The sequence below is a fragment of the Lytechinus pictus genome, chromosome 17 (assembly GCF_037042905.1).
Source record: "Lytechinus pictus isolate F3 Inbred chromosome 17, Lp3.0, whole genome shotgun sequence".
Lineage (NCBI taxonomy): Eukaryota > Metazoa > Echinodermata > Echinoidea > Temnopleuroida > Toxopneustidae > Lytechinus > Lytechinus pictus.
Window position 1 is genome coordinate 24565598 of NC_087261.1, and position 11975 is coordinate 24577572.

Sequence of the window (11975 nt, forward strand, 5' to 3'; positions counted from 1 at the left end):
CCACACCCTGTTGATGTCTTGTCATCCCTGGCCGGCCAGCTGCGGTTCCTCGTGAAGCTTCCCCTCCGGTGGCTGCTCGACCACCTCCTCCTACTCCATCACCTTAGGATGACGTCATCGCTCCTGCTGCCACCCCAGCTCCTTCGCCCAGGCGATCTCTCCGTCGGGCCAGTAGACCTGCATGGCACTCAGATTACGAGATGTCTCTCTAACGTGCTATGACATCCTTTTTGTGTTCTTGGAGTTTCTGTTTTACCCGTTTTGTTCCTGCTGGTGTTCGTGTTTGCGGTTATTTGGACGTTACATTTTGTTTTTCTTTTACTTTTTGAAGATAACTGTTTGGAGGAGCCTTTCAAAATAGACATTGCTTTTTGGACAGGAATTTCATCTTTGCCACTGACTCGTTTTTCATCACTTCTCATCGTGCCAAAGGCTTGGGGGGAGATAGAGGATTCTAAACCCTACTTTTCCTGTTCTGCTCTTTCCACAGCTGTGAACATTGCTGATTCAGCATCTACTGGATAGAGACAAACGGTACAGGAACCCATTTAGCTATGATAATTTGTGTTCATAATTTTCAATTTTTCCCAGTTTTGTGACATCCCACGAGAAGTCATGAAAATCAGCAATTTAGTCATAGAAAAGTCATGGAATTCGGTTTTCAAATTTCTTTGGGAGCCCTGAGCAGTACTCCAACCATTGTAACTCAGTTACATCCCCTTATTTCCCAGCTATTGGTGGATATGGTTGCAATTATGAACAGAAAGAAGTGACAGTAAAGATAAGGAGTGCGTGTGACATGACATGTATGAATTCAATCAGCGAATTAACGGCAGAGATATTGGAGAAAGTGATTAATGAGATGATGATATACCTTGAAACAGTACCTAAACATACAACAAAAGTGATTGGCGTCACTTATTTCTCACTGTTCCGTGATGACCTAGAATTACAATTTGATGGTTTGGTTGTTGAGGATGAAGCCATGAATGCTGGAATCATTGCTGGTGCCCCCCCCCCCCCCCCCCATTTATGGAAGCTAATGACATCTCCGTTAGACCATGGAGTTGTAGTAGGTCCTTGGTTAGACCAGCTAGGTATCTGATCACAAGGACCTATCACATTCAGGGATGATTCTGTTTTCATCTATCATAGTAAATCAAGTGATGTCGGGCGTCCGCGCTAAGCTCGGCATCGATATGCTTTCTTGGTCGGAGGATCGAGCAACCAGTTCGTTCTAGTTTGGTTTGAATAAGTGTTTCCTCAATTTAAAGTACAATTTCATTAATGATAGAACATAATGATAAAAATGCAATAGAAAGAAAGAACATATTTGGTTACATTCCCTGATTGAGTGTAGAATGAGGATGAGAGCAATGTATGATATTACAGCTAAGTCTTCATTTCTTATGGCTTTTTTGAAAGAGCAATAAGACTCTTATAACAAATTTGCGAATCTCTGGTGTGCGAGAACATTCGTGTAGATCGAGATCAGTCTACTCATTATGAGCTTGGTGGTGATATTGATCCTAGCTGCATGTGGTGTCTAGGCCAGACCCCATTGCCGGTAAATTGCCAATTCGTCCACTCACCACATGGTCTACCTTCATTTAGTCTAAAGCCATTCCATCCATCAACATTTCGTCTAACAACCATTTGGTCCAATAAACATTTGGTGAAATGATCACTTCGTCTAATCACCATTTCGTCTATTACCATTTCGTCTGATAAGCAATTGGTCTAATGCTCATTTTCTTTACATTCATTTTGCACAATTAACACTTTAGTTTAATTCGACCAAATGGTAGCATATGGACGAAATGGCTACTGGACCAACTGGTTATTAGACGGAATGGCATTAGACTAAATGAAAGTAGACCAAGTGGTGAGTAGACGAATTGATGATAGACCAAATGGTAGTAGACGAGTAGACGGCAATTGGACAAATTGGCATTAGACGAATTGGTAATAAAGCCCATTGCCATAGTCGCCATAGTCCCCGGGGATTATGAGCAAGATCTTGTGTTTTCTTTGATGGGAGTCAGTCTAATATGGTTGCATGCAATGAGCTATTGAATTCCGTTAATGTTGCGTCTGAAGATATCAAGTCCTCTGAATTTGAAACTAAACATTCCGCCTCTAATTTTGTAGATTCAGTTGAACTAGGTCTGTCTCAGTCTGAACACTCTTACATTTGTATTGAGTCAAGTGAGGGTAGTAAAAACCGGTAAATTGCAAATTCATCCACTGCCAACTCGTCCACTCACCACATGGTCTACCTTCATCTAGTCTAATGCCATTCCGTCCATCAACATTTTGTCTAACAACTATTTGGTCCAATAGATATTTGGTCTAATCATCACTTCGTCTAAACACCATTTCGTCTAATAACCAGTTGGTGCAATACCCATTTTCTTAATTTTGCAAAATTGTTAGTTTTATTAGACCAAATGATATATGGACTAATAGTTGGACCAACTGGTTATTAGACGAAATGGCATTAGACTAATTGAAAGTAGACCATGTGGTGAGTTGACGAACTGATGATAGACCAAATTGTAGTAGACGAGTTGGCAATCTGACGATTTGGAAATAAACCGTAAAAACCAACCTAGCAAGAATCTCAGTGATGTTAATCATACGACTCTCCTAGTAGGCCTAGATCTACATGAGGTTGATGAGCATAGCCCTATACAGTCGATCTTGGGCCGATACATCCGACAACTTTCGCTTGCCTGTTTCGATGGCTCAGTTTGCTCCGTACGGCTTTGGTTTGACTGATGAAGTAGTGCAGTTGCAGCTCGATGATTCGCACTCGTCCGTTTTGACCACGGCGAATTGTGCTTGCCCGATTTGATCGTTTTGCTGCGCTCGCCCGATTCGGTTGGAAGCTAAGTCATGCTTCCCGATTCGGATCCATTTAACAATCCCTGTTCGTTCGTTTCGCTCGCTGACGATTTCGTGGTCAAATTCGAGTCTATCATGATCTCCACATCCACCCGGTCATTTACAAACTACATCCACATTTATGGCACTTCCCCGGGGGGGGGGGGGCACTTCCATTGACGAGTGGATACCATGCGCGACCATGGGGTCTCGAAAGCACCCTAAAAACGTATTTTCCATATTCTGAAAATGTACCCCTTAACAAGTATTTGTGTGTGATGAAACCCTGCATGCCCTTAACAAGTATTGGAAACAAAACAATATTCTTGGCAAGTATTCCCTGAATTGAACCCCTAAACAAGTACAGCAATATCAAAAAAAGGAAAAGAGAAGTATAAACCCGGGAAGTGTGAGTTCCTCAGAACAAACGATTTTAATGTAATAAGACTCACTGTCCAACGAAAATCCCATGGTCTGTGTTTGCTGAGCTCCTGTAGCTATAAAGGGCAACTTTGCTGTGCTCTCTGAATGGTCGTTAATCCAAACACTCACTGTAATCTGTAATATTATAACAAGAAAAGGGAGAACGTAAGCATAATTATTCAAGTAACCCTGGAACTATTTAATTTCAGAGCTGTATTGCTTATTGCATGTATTATTGTTTTATTTCATATTTCGTGACCATATTAAGCAAGTCGGTCAATGCTGTCCCAGGGACGAAATTATTTTTCCCATCGCAGTTCCGGACGCCAATATAAATATTCATGACTTGCCTCTTCGAAATAAGAGTACGCTTGCGCGTGTTTACAAAAATTAATTGTGGTCGCCGTTCACGTTAACGTTGCCAAAAATAAATCAACACCCTCAAATTACCGGTACCTTTACATCATGTACATAAGCCTTAGGCTAATTAGATCTATCTAGATCCAATTCGTAAACACTTAACAAATTGCCATTCGTGACAAGGCAAAGTGCTAGGCTAGATTACTGGGCTAGCCTGGCTACCGCATTAACTTCATCTTAAACCTGGACCTGTCTAATGCCATGGACCATAGATAACTTATATTTTAAAAATTCCGAACTTTACGTTTACTCACGTTAGACGAATGAGCTTGGTAGCCTGGCTTGGATTAATAGGTCTAGTCCGTATATAGAACCATGTAGTAACACAAATAATTAATTTGCCGATTTGATCACGGGAAGTTAAAAACTTGACTGATAAAGAAAATGCAATTCGATCTAAAATTTTGTTAATCAAAAGAGTTACTCTGCAATTGTAAATGCTAGCCGCGTGTACATGTTTACATATTAAGCAGTGTGTAATAATGTTATGTGCATGTTCTGTGCACTGACGTGACGTTAATTTGTGCCTGACGTTAAATTAAAATTAATAGGGCTACGTTCAATGCTGATACAGTGTAGATCAGAGTCTCTCAAGACCTAGAGACTATAGACTAGTTCTAAACTAAATCTATTTAGATCTACGACTATTTCTATCTACGGACTAGACCTATTAAACCCCGGGTATTAAACCAATGCTACTAAGCTCGATATCATTAGTCAAACGTTAGTAAACGTGAAGTTCGCAATTGACATGATTAACCAGTTCCAATAACCATGGCATTTCGGCATTAGGATTTAGACAGGTCCAGATTTGAGATAAAGTTATGCTCTAGCCTTAGTCTAGCCTATATAGCAATTTTCCTTAATTAATGACATAACAATTTGGTAAGTGTTTAAGAATTGGATCTAGATATGGATCTAAGCCCGAGGCTAGCTATGTACATGATGAAAGGGAACCGGTAATTTGAGTGTGCTGATCCACGTGCCCCTCCCTGAGATTTGGGTTGCCCCCCTGAAAAAAATTGACGGAGCAAAAAAAAGGGGGAGAAAGAAAGAAAAAAAAAGAAGGGGAAAGATAGAAGAAAAAAGAAGAGGAAAATGAGAGGAGGAAGAGGAGTGAATAATATAAGGTGAAGGGAAGACTTTCTTTTTATGTCACTATATAAAATTTTCGCCCACGCTTCCCGCTCGCATTGCCTTTTCGATGAGATTCATATCTGCTGATATGGAGCTTAAAATATCAAGTTTTGAAGTCAATATACAAAACATATTTCATCTCGGATATCGAACTTTTATTATTTTTTAATTAACATTTTTTTTCAAGTGCTCTGTAAAATGTCCGTTTTATAGTCTAAATATTAATATTTTCAGCTCACGCTGCTCGGTCACATTTTTTTGATTTGCAAAGGCCTACTTCTTTACAAATTCTTACAAACAGTCCTTAAAAGGCACCTTAAACAAATTGTATACTATCATGATTGCCAATTTGTATGGAAAAAACACTTTATTTGATTATGTCATATTGTTTACAATTTAGTAATTTTGGTACCCAAGAATAATACACACAAAAACACCTTGTAATTTTACCATTTAGGGCCTAATTGGGGGTAATTGTCCTCGGGGGTAATTGTCCTCGGGGTAATTGTCCTCGGGGGTAATTGCCCAGGGGGTAATTGTCCGGGGGTAGTTGTCCGGGGGTAATTGTCCGGGGGTAATTGTCCTCGGGGGATAATTGTCCGGGGGGTAATTGTCCGGGGGGTAATTGTCCTCAGGGGGTAATTGTCCTCGGGGTAATTGTCCGGGGGAATTGTCCTCGGGGGGTAATTGTCCGGGGGGTAATTGTCCGGGGGTAGTTGTCCGGGGGGTAATTGTCCTAGAACCGCAATTCATTATTTTTCGTGTAGATTAATATTAGGGGTCTTTGCTGCGCGGCATACGGAGGGTTCAAGCACACGGTAAACGTATTGGCAATGCCTGTCAAATGAAAACAACTGGGAAGACTTTGTCGAAAATTGGTGAACCGGAACAACAGTTTCGTCCCAAGTCTCCGAGATGACGAAAAATAGTACGGACCAACTGCTGTTTTGATTCACCTATTTTTGACAAAGACTTCTTGGTTGTTCTTTGTCATGAGGTTCATTTGGCAATTGATTTTCTATGTACGTCTCGAAGCGAATAATCCCTATTTACTCACTCCTCTAACACCAGCGCCGGAGTTGCAGCACTGGAGATTGTTAATGCAGTGGTCCGAGAAATATCCCAGATTGGCTTGGCCGGTTACCGCGCTCCGTAGTGCGCATGCGTGTCTGGAGGAACTCGGACCCTCCTCTAGCAGAAGCGTGCTATGCTCATTCGGGTTCACCGCACCGTCCGCTACACCCGGGGTGTTGCTGTAGATTGTGGTGTTGTAGAACTTGGGTCGTCCGTCGCACCATCCGGGGGCTTTACCGGAAGCTGATGTTCGGCCATTCAGCTCCCAATGGAGATTCGGTTCAGGAAGTGCACCTGTTGGGTTGATATCAGAGAAAATTCCAGGATAATTTTTTGTATGAATTCACACAAAGAGATGCCAAAACACCTCGGGGAGCATGTTATCTGATAACTTCCCTTGATTTCAATTGGATAAAATAAATTTAGTCATAGGGATATTAAAGATTTAGGCCTTCATGACCCAAATCATTATTTGTTTATAAGAACCTCTTCATTCTATTTTTAGGTATTATGGCCTTCTGAGGTGCTTCTTCTGAATAGCTCAATCTAATTTACATTATGTCACCTTCATCAAGTCTTTTAATACTCAGACTTTAATTAACAGCGTCCATAATCATTGCCAAATGATTGATTGATATGTATATTGGTTTATGTAATTTTTCTTGTATTTATATATTTTATTTTTATGATAGAAAGTGAAGATAAGAAATGAAATAAGTTAGTTCAATTCAATTATTACTATTACTTTCATCATAATCGGCAACATTTAGCTTTACCATCTGTCCTGTCATATTTTCCCGCCATATTATTTCCCACCACATGATTTCCCATCATTTGCTACGGGAATGGACCTACCTGGATCAGGAGGGCAGGTAAACCTTATCTCATAGTCGTAACACTTTACCCCTGAAGGTTGAGACGAGTCCCGACACTCGAGTCCCGCATTTGGGTTGGTGCAATTCTCATCTAAGACTTGGGCTGCATCCGTGGAATTCAGGAGGGCGATTCGAACCCGACACTCGACGAAGGTCGGCGATGCACATACATTAGAATCCACCTGCCCATGAATATTTGAAGGAAGCCATGACTCATGATTTATAGATGCATGATATAGACATGATCCATTAAATTGATGTCCATAACTTTCTGGTTAGTCGATAATATGCTTAATAACGTTAACCTGCATCTGCTGTTTGTATGATTTGTGTTTTATCCTTCACTGATTTTAATGTCTTACTTCATTTTTAGGTACTTCTATTTCATTCTACCGTTTTTCTGTTCTTTTGTGGCATTATAGTTGATTACATTTTCTCTACGCTTATTATATATTTGTAATGTTTTATTCTCTTTTTTGTATTTTATATATTATATTGTTTTATGAACTAGGTCCATATACTTTCGAAGTTATGACGACATTTCAAAAACTTAACCTTTGATTCACCCAAACCTGGTCTAAGTTCTTTGACCCTAAATGTCATTTAACCTTAATCACGTGACCTGAAACTCAGGCAGAATGTTCAGCAATACTTGATTACCTTTATGTTTAAGTTTTATGAACTAGGTCCATATGCTTTCTAAGTTATGATAACATTTCAAAAACTTAGTCTTGTTTAAGATTTCAATGTTGACGACGCCGCCTTCGTTGCCGTCGGAAAAGCGGCGCCCATAGTCTTGCTCTGTTATGCAGGCGAGACAAATATTAGATATTTTTGGTTAGTGACGACATAATGCGAGCAGTTTCCTCCTATATCGTGTAGTTAAAATAAATTAAATGTAATTTTCTCCAAAATTGAAAATGTTTTTTATTGTACCTTTAATATATTCAATAGAAAAATTATTTCACACCCTGCAGGAAAAATATTTTTGTCTCAATGAACAATTAAAAGAAATTGAAATTGACGCATTAAATACGTTACATAATACGGGGTAGCTGCTATATCACGTCAAAAAGCAAAAACTTAACTGAAAATATTAATAACTTTTTTAAACTTTGATGGATTTTTCTCAAACTTGTATCATTTTTTCTGGTATTTTGCAACAACTTTTCTTCACGGCGAACTTCCTGTTTAATCATTTCATGTTGATAAAGCCTTAGAGTATCCCCCACATGCACACCCACCCACACACACACACTCCTCAGTCAATAGGGGGCGGTACTCAGGGAATACTCACCGCTTGGACTAATGCGAGGTTTTCAATGTCAACACCGTCACTTGGATCATCCGTGTTATACCAGGCAGTCAAGTAGGGCTTTGCAACAAGCGCCCCGATCTTCTCTGCGTCTAGGAGTGTACATAAGAGATGTAACATTAATATGATAAGTATTGATTGCTTTGTAATCAGTGGCGTAACAGGCGGGGGGCAGGGGGGGCAAGCTGCCCCCCCCCCCCCCCTGGCGGAGCTCACCGGGAAAATAAAAAAAACGGGAAAAAGAAAAAAAGGGAGGAAGAAAGGGAAAGGGAAAGGAAAGAAAAGAAAAAGGGGAAAGGGAAGGGGAAAAGAAAAGAAAAGGGAAAAGAAAACTAAGAAAAACATAAAAAAGGGAAAACGGAAAGATAACGGGAAAAGGAAGGAAAAAAGAACAAGTGAGAAAAAACAATTCGCCCCGATATAATACATTAGCATGATTAGTAAGACAGGGAAATAAATTAAAGATGGCAAAAAGGCAAACAAAAGCGGGAAATAAAGGCAGAATGGAATTAGCCAAAATCTAAATTGGAAAATAAAGAATAGGGACAAGATAACGTACACTACCGGGCTGCCGAGGATTGAGCGGGAAGAAAAATGGATGGTATATAGCATAATGTCGTATGAAAGTCTATCATAAACTTGCTAAATCTCCAAAGGCTCTGTCCTAAAGTCAAGACCCCGTGCAGTGGGGGCTCTTCATCTGTAACCTTTAATGGGTTCTATAACGGGCCCCTATATGGACCCTTCCTGCATTAAGCTTTACGTTGAAGCACTGGCGTACCGGGGGTGGTTCCACAGCCAAGGGGAAATAAAAGAAAATAAAGGAGGCAGCGAAATGAGATGAATGAAAACAAAATATATGACATGATATTTGCTATAATGATGTAAAAATCTATCACATAATTAGAATTTCATTTTAACAGGCCATTTTTTTTCTGGCTCGCTTCGCTCGCTGGCGACTTTTTACAAATTTTCCCACATTTGCTATAGTGTGCTCCTCACAATATTTGGATGATTACGATACACAACTGCATTGAATTTATGTGTTGTGTTAAAGCTATATAAATAAACACGCAATATGATTAAAATAAGTGGCCATCTGTAAGGTTTAAAATGGCTTTGATATCAAGAGGTTCCGGGGCTCTGCCCTGGACCCCACCCATAAAGCACTGTTACATGGATGAGTTGGACCATGGCCCCAAAAGTTCTACAACCAAACAAAAAAAAAGAGGAAAGAAAGGAAAGTGTATTATATTTTTCTGAATATCACGTCAAAATCTATCTTCATGTTAGATTCTCATGAAAAGGTGATTTTTTTTATCTCGCTCGCTTCGCTCGCTCGGGACCTATATTAAGCTACTTCTTGCCAGAAGCGCCATACTCGGCCCACTCGAGCATATAGAGCTTCGCTCTGATTCTCACAATCATAACAAAAATCCTGTTCACCGTGGCGTACAAAAAAAGAGAGAAAAAAGGAAAGAGAGGAGGGTGAAATATGATATCATCTTTTTAACAGTATGTCAAAATCTATCACAAAATTGGATTTTTGCAATAAAAATTTGCTCGCTCGCTTATATATATATATTTGCCCGATACGCCATATCGCCCCCTCAAAATTTTTGCCTTATGACGCCATTGCCTGTTCCATGATATGACCGGGGAATTTTTGGCTCTTGCCCCCCTGGCCACCGACCCCTGTTACGCCGCTGTTTGTAATGTGCTGCAGAACAACATTTTTCTGTCACAGAATGGCTGTAAGATATCACAAGCGGGAATTACAGGCCCGGGATTACAGGTCAATATTTCAGCTTTCGTAACAATGCAACAGGAGAGAACACACTGGGTGATTTCAAGTACGGTGTTCTGTGTTGAGAGCGTGAAAAGGCTGCTGAACCGAGCACCAACACCGAGCTGGGTTAGTCTGCTGTGCAAACCCTTCACTCGAGTTAAGGGTCTGAATGTGCAGCCTACTCATGCCTTGTGTACTGAAAGCCCTCTCGATCAACAAGTTTTGTATGTGCTAGTCTTTGCGTGGAGACATACTTGCTGATCAAAGTTTCAATCAGGGTCTGTGCCTACAGACAAGAGCTGGGTTCAGAGGAAAGATACCGATCGTGTTATCGATAGCCTATGACGTCAAGCCTCTGCGCTGCGCTGCGCTGCTGATCATCTCAACATCACGCGAGAAATTCTCGAAGACAAAAGTGAAATCGGGGAGAAATTGCAATAAAATCTTTTCGTACAGAATGCAAAGGTTAAAATCACTGCAGAAATCATAAAGCATAAATATTATTTTTCATTAAAACGAATATAACTCTAATGATCTGCGCTCATCTTAACTGTAGAATATAATTTTACGGGGATGTTTCATCGTGTTACCCGCCTGTTCGTGAGCTACAGTTCATCAACAACAACGCGGAACCGGCACCGAACTTGAAATCACGTTTATCCCAATTCCTGGGGTAGGTGTTGGTGAATGGGGAAATTACACGTAAATCGTCAACACCAGCTGTAATAGTCCAGGATAGGCCCCATAGAAAGCTGACCAAACCTTGTTTTTTCATATATACAATATTTTTTGATGGTTTCTTGTCAATTCGAGGGTGCTGATTACGAATCTGAATGATACCATTCGTGTAACCTTGAGCGTTTGCTGCAAATTGGCAAAATCCAATATGGCCGCCAAAATATGCAAATTACCCATTAAAATCATACAATTGCCCGCACATTGGTTATAAAATGTATGTATTTGTATTGCAGGAGAGAAATACTCTCTGAAAAAACGATTTTTGGCAAAAAAATATTTTCTAGATATTCAAAATGGCCGCCATAGACCCCTGTATACTATATTATGTACAATATGAATGGGGAAAACTAATTTTCACAAAAGTGAGCACTAAATGCAAGTAAATGTGATTTTTAGTGAAATAATGGATGAAAAACGATTGCTAACGAAATGTATCATTAAAGGGGAATGAAACCTATGGAACAAGTAGGCTTGTGTCAAAACAGAAAAATCAAAGAATAACAACAAAGAAAGTTTGAAAAAATCGGACAAATAATTAGAAAGTTATGAGCATTTGAATATTGCAACCACTAATGCCATGGAGATCCTCTCATTGGCAATGCGACAATGACGTGTGATGCCACATGTGAACAACTTTCCCTTTGATGGACTATAAAATACCCCCAAAATGTCTCTTTTTGCTTTTTCTTATGGTGATACAAACTCTCTATCCATGATGTATTCTTTAAAAATCTGTATTACAAGCCCTCCTGTAGAAAGAACACATGGTCTACTGATGGATGTGATAAAAGAGGCAGTTTAATAGTGAAACATATACTAAAGTAATGGGGAAAGTTGTTCACAAGTGACAACACACATCTTTGTCGCATTGCCAATCGGAGGATCTCCATAGCATTAGTGATCGCAACATTCAAATGCTCATAACTTTATCATTATTCATGTTATTTGTCTGATTTTTCTCAAACATCTGTTGATCTGTTTCTTTGATTTTTCTGTTTCCACACAAGCTATCATATCCTGAAGGTTTCATTCTCCTTTAAATTATGTCATGTATGTAATAAATGAAGCATTTTGATATTAAAAAAGCCACCAAATGCCCTGACAGTATTGTGTACAATGATAATGGGGGCATAAGAAAATCACAAGAGTGAGAACTAAAATGCATAGTATAGAGATAAGCGAGTGGAATACTGGCTAAAAATATAATTTTTAACGAAATATAAATGCAATTTATGTGATAATGCTGTATGTTGACATTCAAAATGGCCTCCATAGGCTCATTATACATTATGTACAATGCGATTGGAGAAATTAATTT

General features: G+C 39.6%; 1 protein-coding gene across 1 annotated transcript; it reads right to left on the reverse strand.

Moving 5' to 3' along the window:
• Window positions 1-327: 327 nt before the first annotated feature.
• On the reverse strand, window positions 328-9509 carry LOC135157362 (cartilage intermediate layer protein 2-like). Its single transcript, XM_064112605.1, has 5 exons — window positions 9491-9509; window positions 8113-8222; window positions 6796-6997; window positions 5924-6234; window positions 328-3444 (listed from the first exon to the last, which is right to left on the reverse strand). Exons 1-5 carry the CDS (start codon window positions 9507-9509, stop codon window positions 3259-3261), a joined length of 828 nt encoding a protein of 275 aa, XP_063968675.1. The 3' UTR covers window positions 328-3258.
• Window positions 9510-11975: the final 2466 nt, after the last annotated feature.

What these genes read in the sequence shown, in the direction of transcription:
- LOC135157362 (XM_064112605.1), bottom strand. An exon ending in ACCTCGCATTAGTCCAAGCG is followed by an intron (nt 6,998 to 8,112) that starts GTGAGTATTCCC and finishes ATTCATGGGCAG; the next exon opens with GTGGATTCTAATGTATGTGC. An exon ending in CCGGCGCTGGTGTTAGAGGA is followed by an intron (nt 3,445 to 5,923) that starts GTGAGTAAATAG and finishes ATAATATTACAG; the next exon opens with ATTACAGTGAGTGTTTGGAT.